At 42.3% G+C, this 11,241-nt stretch overlaps 1 protein-coding gene across 1 annotated transcript in view; it reads right to left on the reverse strand.

The window, feature by feature from the left end:
- Positions 1-11,241, reverse strand: part of rims2a (regulating synaptic membrane exocytosis 2a) — a 140,193-nt gene that overhangs the window by 117,699 nt on the left and 11,253 nt on the right. Inside the window, 2 exon segments of the mRNA XM_035672333.1 lie at positions 1,022-1,108; positions 1,973-2,005. Of these exon segments, the coding sequence (XP_035528226.1) occupies positions 1,022-1,108; positions 1,973-2,005 (120 nt within the window).

Genomic DNA, 11,241 nt, shown 5'->3' on the forward strand with positions numbered 1-11,241 from the left:
GACTGACTAAACTGTAAACTTGCTTAAAACTATACAACATGACTGACAGCTAAAGCTACTCACTGCCATTCACCCCAGCAGAAAAACTAATAAATGAAAGGGAAATATAAAAATAAATAGACATATTTTAAGGGCTTAAAAGTTTCCAAACCAGGTTGTCCTCTTTTTATGTCAGTTGTCAGAAGCTATCACTGACTGCTTAAGTTTAAGTACAGGTCTTAGGTCTGAGGTGGTCAGACCTAAGACCTAAGGTTCTTAACTAGCTAGGCTTTAAATTCATCAGTCTTTATATTTTTCTTCTTCACTACATACATTATGCTGGTTTAACTCTACAGACCAGTCTATCATACAGTACCAGTGCTATTGGTTCTCTATTCTACCTGGTAGTTAACTGCATTCACCTGGTGTCCATGGTATAAGGGTCCCTGATTTGATTTGGATTGACCACAAATGAAACTAAAAGAACTATGTAGATAAATCTCATAGAACAGCCTGAACCAAAGTTCCCAGCTCTAACCATATTGCATTAGTTAGCTCTGGCTTAGTTGGTCACATGGTTAGTTTTGCGGCGCTAATTTATGTAACGCTAGACAGAAAGCTATACTTGTGGGTGTTTTAAGCACAAATAAAGAATTAAGAAGTATTATAGAATATAGCAACATGTAATGAACTTGCTATTTTTTAATTGCATAAAATCAATAGCCCTGTGATACAGACTTTAGTACAAGGTCCTGATCAAGGCTAAGGAATACATAAACATTTATGGGAACTTCTTTTGAGTTTAGTATATTGGTGCTGGTACCAGCTCACAAAGCCATTACCATTATGTCCTTTATAAAGGTAGAATCCATCGTGGCAAACCACTCCCACACCACCACTCTCTCCTTGTATGCTCCAACAAACACTGAGAGAGTCTAATATCCACTAGGGTCAAACATACTGTGCGTCCAGCTGCTGGGGTCACCACTGTATGTTTGTGCCTGCTGGGAGGAGATCAAAAGGGGTCTGTACTATTACTTACGCGTCTGGCTCTGGCTCCTTGTCATTTTGGGACTTTTGCTGGGGCTGAAGGACGTTATTTACCAGCTCAGTGATCCCACTAAACCACCTGTTCAAATAAGCAAAGTGTGACTGGAACATCGCAGTGAGTCATCATGGGAGAAAACAATCTGTCCTGAAAGCGTTTTTTTTTTTTTTTTTTTAGGAGGCAGGTCAGATTCTAAGAAGTGAACAATAGCAGGGACATTCACTACAACCAGCGCAGAGAGAGGAGAAGGCCGGGACAACGGGCAGAGCGGCGATTAGTGGAACATTGACAACCAGACACAGTGTCAGAAATACAGAGAGAAAGATAGAAGAAGAAAGAAAGATGATACAGACTGACAGTTGAGGGGAGGAGAGAAAAAGCAGGAAAGCTCTACAGCCAATGGAAATGAGAGCTGCATCAAACGCTGAGCTGAGGGTAACAGGAGTGTCATTTATTCCAGCCTGGTGGTGCAGTAGGGGTTAGGTTATTGGACTGGTTAGCCCTACAGGTGGATTTAGTCAAAATGCAGCTACAGTACAGTAGAGCAGGGCAGGTGCATCTAGTTCACATTTGTGATTGAATTACAAGGCTGCACAAGCCAATCAGAGTGCAGATGACACACTGGATGAGAATGGGCAGCCAGTTAGAGACCAGGGACAAGGGGAAAGGGTTCAGGGGCCCGGCTATAACAAAGCTGGTAGAAAGGAAAAGCCGCTGTCATTGATGTCATGGAAGTCGGCGGTTTAGTGTGGTCAATACTGCTCATTCAAAGCTTATCAAAAATAAAATGCCACCGTGCATTCACAGCGTCTTTCCATGACATTAGTGACATTTCTTTCATTTTCCTCCCAGACAAAGAGGAGAAAGCCACATAAAGCACACAGCACCGACTGACAGGAAGAAGTGTCAAAGCCTAGAGCACTCTGGGTAATGCAGTTTACTTACTGTGCCGGCTGAGGCTTTGGTTCTTCTTTGATCCTAAAACATAAAAAAAATAAAAAAAGGTGTGCACAGCTCAGTGCATACAGAACACAAAGAGATGAGGAAAACAATCTAAAAGACACAAAATACTGACACAACTGATGTCACCAAAGATGTGTATGACATAAATAATACTTCAACTATAATATGAATAACATTCAGGATATTATAGATGATGCTTTGATGAACATGGCAATGGTAATGAGGTAACCAATGAAATGAAAAAAATGAACATTCAGAATGACTTTAAAGATGACATAAAGTTAGTGATTTGAACCAACTTAAACTTAAAAACAACTGCTTCATGTGAGTAACACTCTCATATTGTAGGTACTAGCATGGACAAACATTACTTTGTATGGCTTTCTACAACAAGAGGGTGGATCCAAAGTGCCAGTCCACATCCCTACTGCCAGTTTTTATTCAGCCCTAGATGTTTTTCTAAGAGAAATGCATTATTAACAGGGGCCTCTGTCACCACGCACAAGTTCAGAGTAACCAGCGAGCAGAGCAGTCCAGCTGAGCGACATTTGAGCCTTGACTTGCACACTGAGCTGCATCATAAGGTGAGGATGGGAAGCAGTAGCTCATTCTGTGTAAAGATCAACTAAGCCGAGCAACACATGCTTGATTAGATTTCATTATAACTGATAGCATGGCCATTAACGTATCAGCCGAATAGCTGGCTGCACTTAACTTTTAGTTTTAAACAAAGTCAGTTCACCTGAATTACAAAAAGACATTTTCTCACTTTTGTGAAACATTGAAAATAAGATTTAAACAACGTAACATCAACAGGTCCTCTCCACAAACAAAGTCCTGGTTACTCTGGACAATCAGCAGATCTCAGTGTTGACAATTCTTAACTACTTTCTAGAAGAAAACTTCCTTTTTTCTATTGGTGTTGGACATTGTAAATATGACTTTTTATACTGAATTCACCACTGTGTGTACATTAATACTGTCAGATAATATTGTATAACTACTGGACTTATAACCTTTTTTTTTATTGGGTTGAAACCTACTAAATCAGAGCCAAAATGCAAGAAAAAAACAAACCATGACTGTTTCTTACAATAACATCTATTAAGTAGACTTCTCCTCTAATGACCACATTGGCTCAGAAATAAACAAAAGTAGGAGTCACCAAAGTGTTACATCCTTCATAAACAGCACCACTTAACATGCAGTCTTTACATTAAACATTGCATTAATGTGGAATTGCATAAAGATACAGATGAAACAGGTGTACCCAGAATAACCGAGACAGCACAACCATCACTCAAACACACACCCAGACACACAGCAACCACCACATGAGTGTCTAGCGTCTGAATACCATCTAAAACTGAAGCTGCCAGTTCAGCTGCTCCCTCCTGGTTTAAGAGCCGATGTCACCTTAAGCAGAGCAGAGACCAGTTGCAGCTGAGAATCACACGTCATAATTTCACACACCTCATCACCACTTATATAAAGTCCATATTCAGCTTTATATAGCCCGTGTGAAATGAAATGTGTTAATTGGATTTTGTTTGTGACTGAGACACAGCAACATTTACTAATCTCATTCTGTAGGAGTGGTACTGATACTTTGGATACTTGGTTTTTACATTCTTCAATAATACCGACACTAGTCTTCAGGTTTTAATATTAGGGCTGCAACTAAAGATTATTTCCATTATTGGTTAATCTATTGATTTCTTTTAGTTATTAAAGGATTATTAAGAAAATGGTGAGACATGCACATCGCAATTTCCCAGGGCCCAAGGTGACATCCTCATATTACAAGTTGCATCCAGGTAACAGTGCAAAACCAAACATATTCTAATTGCAATTGTATAAAAGCAATTTTTTACTTTTGAAAAGCTAAAAGCAGCAATTTTAAATAAAATGAACTATTTTTTTTCCCAGAAACTTATTGTTGCTGGAACTGAAAAGCCTCTGAAACAGCTTACAAACCATGTGATACTAAACTGTCCACTATAAACTGTAAGCAAAGACTACAACTAATAGGCGCCTGATAAGGAAAATGAACAAAATGTCCACTGAAAACAATATTCCATCAAGTAAAAATCCAGTACTTTCAGATTAATCCCAGAGTGTGCACTAAGTGGATGCTATCAACTCCTAAACAAACACTGAGGCTAAAACAACTCTCATGCAGAGCCTCACAACACAGCACTGAAGCAGCCCAACAGTCTACTTTAGCTATAGAGCACTCCAGAGTGAGAAATCTGTCTGTCTGATCTCTGTCAGATGGGTGAGAGAACACACGAGAGAAGATATAGTCCTGTGTACCCATCAGTCTCGCTGCTCTGTTTTCCGATGAGCCAGTCCATATTTATCCTCTCGCTGTGTTCTCCCGATGACCTGCTGCGCCGTTCTTTATTGATCCCATCAGCCCAGTCTCTGTGGTCGCATTACAAGCCTCATATTTATCTGATCGAGCCTGCCTGCCTGCCTGCCTGCCTGGACGGCTGCCGGACAGAGTGTGTGTGTGAGTATCCGTCTATGCGTACTGTACTCATACGTGTGCATATGTGAGTGTGTGAGTGTGAGCGCACAGTGTATTATTTGACATGGGGCAGTAAAATGAGTGAGTGTAAAATGTCACAAGTGACGTATTAAGTATCCTGGCTGCAGAGGAGGCCTGCAGCAGGGCAGATACAGTCTCTGTTTTCCATCTCTTTAAACTGCACTCTGCTTCCCATGAACACCCCAACAACACACACACAAAATAAGAAAGAAACACAACCACACTGGTGCAGAGATAGGAAAAGGTTTTTCTAGAGCATCCATGTCTTCCATGATATATGATTCTCTCCTATTTGTGTCAGAGTGGCAGCCTTAAGTCTTAATCAGCCACATGCTGCTGTTATTTTTAGTCCCTGTTGTTATTTTGTTCTGTATTTGGGTTTCAACCTTCTCTGCTTCACTGGCTTTGCATGGGAAAGCAGCCAGGCTTGACAAAGACTGATGCTACACTGCTCTCTAGTGGACAGATGTGCTGCATAAACCTCTGAGATCTAGACTCCTGGAGCTCTATATGGGAATGTATAACAAAGCTATTTTGATGGAGTTTCTGTGCTGCAGTGTAATGTCTTTTGGAAAATGACGCAACAGAAAACAGCGACCGATAGATGAAGAGAGAGAGGGCAAATGAAATGAGTGAAACTGGACTATTATTACACATGCAATTAACCAGCTGGCAGGATGCTCAGCAGTAATGTGGGTGCTAAAGGCCAGGACAGACAGGAGGTAGCACGCGGTTATGTCTATAAGCTAAAGCTTCAATGATTTGTCAGTGACTCGGTTAGTCAGCTGACAGTAAAAATACCAAACACTGCTGGAACCAGCTTTTTAACTGTGAATACTTCCTGCTGTTTTTCGGTTTGTTTACGAATTGAATATCTTTGGACTTTGGTCTGACAAAATAGGTAAATTGACACTCTGGGCTCTGGGAAACTGAGATTGTAATATTTCAAAAGACTTTCTCAAAAAAAAAAGACTCAGAATCAAATATCGGTAGTTGCTGACATGCATAAAAGCAGATGTAACAACATGAGTTGAATGGCTTAGTCTGAGGTTTTTCTTAGTCTTTATTACATTATTATACATATTGTAAGACAAAAGCACCTGAAACAATAATGCTGTTTCATACCCACCAGCCACCAGATAAGTCACTCATTTGTACAGGAGGTGATGCACTCACCAGTAACACCAGTAACCCCACAAAAGCTGTGGAGTTAGCGTGAGCAGCAGTGAGAGGAGAGGGACATCATTGCTGTCACTGCTTAGCATGTCGACAAATTCAAATCTACCTGAAGCTCATGCATTGCCCCTTTCAGATAAAGATAGCGCTGATTCTGCCCCTTCGGGAGAGAAAGAGCAAAACGTACATGCTGTGATACCAAAATACATGGTCTCCTTGTAAAAGCAAGCCAGTCAGCAGTTCTCTTGTTGAGGTTTTCTCTATACTCTGATGGGAGTGACATCCTTAGGAGAGCTGGATTGATGCAGCTCCTTCTGTACAGACAGCAGGACAGTTACACAGTGGGCTGCCACGAGGACCTGAGCATTTCAAGAAGATCCCAGAGATTGAATTAATCTAAGCCCTCTGAAGATATCTCTGCTAATAAGCAGTGGGGAGGAGAGGATAGGAGAGCATAGGATGCTTAAAACATACCTCCCTCTAAACTGTGCAATCGCTCTTTCACCCATAAACTGCTACTCCTTTGCCGCAGTTGTGTTCACACAAATACATTGATGTGACAGCTGTACAACGAGCCCTGAATCATCACATTCCCACACACCCAGAACAACGTTGGCAACATGTCACATGCACCGCAGCAGGTCCAGCAATAGCTAGTGTGGATCTAACAGCTTCTGATGGGCAGCAGAAAGAGAGAGCCCGCCCACTTAGAGTCATACAAGTCAGATGCCAAGTAAAGGCCTGGCACAGAGGACACAGTCATTTACTGATATTGTAGTCAAAACATTGGTGCACTGATTGCCAAATCAGCTGACAAACGACAGACGCTTTGGTAAAAATGAATGTCACCGTGCATCTAAAGAAACATTCTATGAAAGAGAAACATTTTATCACCCGCCCCTACAGTTCTGCTCAGCTCTGCAGTACAGTAGGAACTGTGTTGAGCATCTTTAAGTTCATTAGTTTTGCCTTTACAGCGGAATCATAATCACTTTTCCAGCAGCAGCAGCAGCAGACAATATGGCTTACACTTGCTAACTAACACACCTCTGCTAGTTAAAAAATAAAAAATATATTTTTAATCTGTTTTTATCTTTATTGTGATAGTTATTTAGTTAAATGTATCTATGTGTGTGTGTGTGTGTGTGTGTGTGTGTGTGTGTTATGTTTGTATTTTCAGACTCAAATGAATACACATTTGGTGTTATTATTTACAGCACCATGGCAGTGCCCAGTGCAACAATGTGGTCACTGATGTGCTTTTAATACCTTTTGGACAACAAAAATAAGACAAAATAAAACTCATTCTTCACCTCATTCTTTAAACTACTGCCAGAAAAAATATATTTCGGTGCAGAGAATGGTGCATTTAGAGCTCTGGAACACTACAATTTCCCTCTGCAATATAGTGACAAATGACATGAAAAAGAATTTCCATCGGTTTGCTGCCTGTAGATCAACAATAACACTCTACTTCTGTTCGTTTTAAGCACTAACAGCAGACCCACACACAGTAATCTCTGTCACACTGTACTGAGCTTCCACACATGCCACCCAAGGCGTAATTACTTTCCAATTACACCGCCTCCCCTGCCCAAAGTGTGCCGGGCCTGCCCAGCCAGTCACTCAGAGGTCTGTCTCTCTCTCTCCATGTAATCCTGTCTTTAAGCAAAAGGCTGCTCAGGACCTTTCTATTTCCTTCTCAAAAGTCAGCCAGATGTTGGTGGAACAGTAAGAGCAGTGGGGATATGGTCAGATGTACAGTAGCGGCGCTCTCCTCGGGGGAAAGTGTGACCTTTCACTGATTACCACGAGCAGAAGAAAACAAGCCTCGACATGGCTTCCAACCCATCAACTAAATATCCTTAGACTGTGATGAAGGTGTCTCCACTGTATATCTAGAACTAAATGCGTCTGTGTGTATTCGCTTTCTCTGGACTCTTTGCACTCGAAACTTTCTTGCAGAGTGTGAGCCAGACTGACTTGACAGCACGTCCCAGCAGAGAAGCTACAATGGAATGTTACAAATGCCTCCTGAAATGATTTTAGTGTAGTACATTGGCATCCCACAATGCTTGACAGTTTAAACAGATAGTAAGATGCATCCCTGTCTTGACATCAACACTTAAGGAGAAAATCTGTAATAGAGGATCTCATGGCTAAGCAGTGACCCTGCAGACCCTCTGAGTCCACTACAGACTGAGTGATAATTGGATCATAAGGGAGTAATCTGGCTCAGTGGGTAAATACCAACTACATACATCATTAATACCATCACAGCCAGTCAGTACTGCCAGGAGATGAGGTTAATGTCTGTCTGAACCCACTCAGAGGCTGGTGACCTACAGGCAAATCTCTCACTGGAGGTGGTGGAACTGCTGAATTCTGTTCTGGTCTTGGCTGCAACAGTGTGATACACATTTTATGTTGGTGCAGCATAGTATGATGTTAGTGCTTACAGAAGTACAGAGGGAAGGGTTTTTCAGTGTCACCTGCAATGGAGTCATGATAAAAGGCCACACCTTAGTGACCTACCTAGGTGGGTTACTTGATCAAAATTTACCTGGAAACTCCAGGGTTAAAAAAATGTCTACCAGCATACTAGGTATAACACTAGGCTTGCCAATTTAAAGTGTAAAAGTGTAAAAACATTTTATTTAAGACAAAAAAAACACCCTTATCTAGAGCCAGCAGTTGGTGTGTCCCTTCTGGGCTAATGTAGAAACCTGGGGGTTCAACATGACAGCCTCAATAGAAAGCGACCTTCATCGTCTCAAAAACAGCTGATTGTAAGGTAACGAAAACACGACAAAACCTATATTCAGGTGATTCTATAGTAATAAAAACCTACCTATTAATATTATATTCCATTTCTGACAACAGATCCTCCTAAATGTTACACACTGGTCCTTTAAGTCTGTAATGTAGCAGAGATTTTGGGGAAGGTAAGCACCAAATAAGTTCGATTAACTTTTTGCCCTTTGTCCTGTTATGCTTCAACACCTGGTTGTGTTATGTGCTATTTATAGTTTGTAGGTAAACTGTGTTTGTCTCTGCATGTCCAGGACCCGACTGGGTTTGAATTGATGTCTTTTGTTCAGATTTCTGTGACAATTTGGACAGTGTGTTATGTGCAGATTGTTTATGGCAGACCAAACCAAAGAAAAATAATGTAATGTACACAGTGTGTAATAATGCTCATATTGTGCATATTTGTAATGTCAAAATGTGGAAACAACACTGAATAAGGAGATGAAATCAACATGCATAGTGTATGACTGTGTCAGCATCATCCCTGCAGCATATATAACATTTCCCATTGTGCCACCTCTACTGTACATTTCTCTGCAAATCTCTAAGAAAAGGAGAGTGCGCACTAAAAATAGCAGCTCATTTAAAGACAGACGATTAGGTCTTGAGACACCTGTTCATTCTACCTCTCCAATAAATGCCAGAAGAAGTGCTACTTAACACTTTCTCTCCACCTCAGAGAGGATTAGGGGCAGGGGATAGAGCGCTGATAACTTCCTCTGGCACGGGGCGCTGGCACAGCGCGATAGGCAGGGCAGGAGGGACGGTGAGAGGGCAAGCGCCTCGGTGTGGAAGGGTTGGCCAGCTACCACAGCTGGGCCTTAGAAAGCACAGATAGGATTGAATCCGCGGGGCACACTCATCAGAATAGGCAATCTAACAGCACACAAGCCAGACCTCCTGACCAAGGACTAATATTCAGATTGTCAAACAAGAGTTGGCAACAGCAGATTTTCTGAGCAACGGGGAAGTGGCTAATCTGCTGCCAAATATAACTAAAATCCATCTGTTTCCTTAGATTACCTGCCAGGATTCAATTGAGCTGCTCCATATCTCCCCTCCTGAGAGATTTCCAAGTGGCAAAGAGTCAGCTAATCACCCAGCAGCCCACACATTCACAAGTGTATTTCTATGCAAGGATTACAGGAAACATATGCACAATATTCATTTTAATACAGACTGTTTATTGTACATTGGAAACAACTATACGAGCAACATTTAGTCAGAGGTAGTGATACACCACGTTTGTGTTCTTGCACATATGTGCTTGTTTACTTTGGTAATGGTATGTGTACGGACATGTCTCTCTTTGTATGCGAATGCTTGGTTGCTTCTCCTGTCAGCCCACTTTATTCATCCTGACACAGATACATTTTATTCTGGCTGTGCTCAGCACTTTCTTGGCAGCTGACAATGTCCCGTGCTCACGTCACAACTCCTCCCATACACGGCTCAGCGGCTCCACCGGGAATATTCTAGAAACTCAGCCCTAACGCCACCGCGGACGGCTAGGTCACCGCCCAATCTCCAGCTCCAACGGCCAGACAGAGATGGCTGAATGCAGCTCCATGTCCTCCTCTAACCCTTTACTACACACGGCGAAGCATCAAACCGCTCCCCGAGCACCGATTCTGTCCAGTCTCACTATTGCCATATTATTTCCAGTTGCATAGTCAGCAAAAGCCTAGTTTCAGCCTTTCCTCCGTGGTCTCTTTGGTTAGGGAATATCTTGCAAGTGGAACATGTCAGGTTTAATCTAAAAAAAATAATAATAAGAGCATCAGCTAAAAAAGTAGCAGGATGAGTGCTGACCACCTAAACCGCCATCTACAGCCTCAACTCCCATCAACCCCATCCTCAAACACATGCAGAAACCTCTCCATGATGTTGTTGTTCCTGGCTGAGAGCAGTAGGTGGGCTGTACTGAAACTGCAGTCAGCTGTCTGTGTCTCACTCTGGGCTATAATAATAGCCTGGCCATGGCTAACAATAGAGAGGTAATAGATACCCTGCCTATTGTTGGCCCGGCCTGCTCTACTCCTTCCTGTCCCAATTCATCGCCACGGCACGTCACTATTAGCTTGCTTAACTAAACGGCATACAGTGTACACAAGCGGGCAAGCACAGGCGCAATCTGATATCAACTCGCTGCAAACAGGTTACACCCATCACTTTGCTAAAATATTGCTTTAGACGCCATATGATGTTACACACCCTGGAGGTATCCGTTACCTCATCAAGTTATCATACACTGCGTAGACTATAGACAGCATAGGGGCTTTAAAGATTGGCACGTTCGGCCGAATAAGCAGATGTGACCGCAATAACTGCACGGCTGAAATTAACTTGAACTCGCTGTCACTCAACATCTGTCCGATGGCGGTAAGATCCGTTTGACTTTGGCTGCTGTAAAATCCCAAATCAGAAGGATTCCCTTGCATTAGTCGCCTCTCCGCACAGATTTAAAGCCAGCCAGCCAACCAACCATCCAACCATCCAAGCAGCCGCCCACTTGAGGATAAGGCGACCAAGCTTTTACTCTACAGCAAACACAGCCAAAGCCCCCCCCCACACACACACACACCTCCTCCTCATGGCCTGGTGACTTTAAATGCCTGCATTTCCTGCCTTGAGATACTACTTCAAATGATTGTATTTATGTTTCACAAAGGAGGATTTTCTATGGTTGTATGCAGCAACAACCCCACCC

This window comes from Morone saxatilis, unplaced genomic scaffold, assembly GCF_004916995.1.
Source record: "Morone saxatilis isolate NCDOM2014 unplaced genomic scaffold, NCSU_SB_2.0 Contig24, whole genome shotgun sequence".
In the NCBI taxonomy this organism is placed as follows: domain Eukaryota; kingdom Metazoa; phylum Chordata; class Actinopteri; family Moronidae; genus Morone; species Morone saxatilis.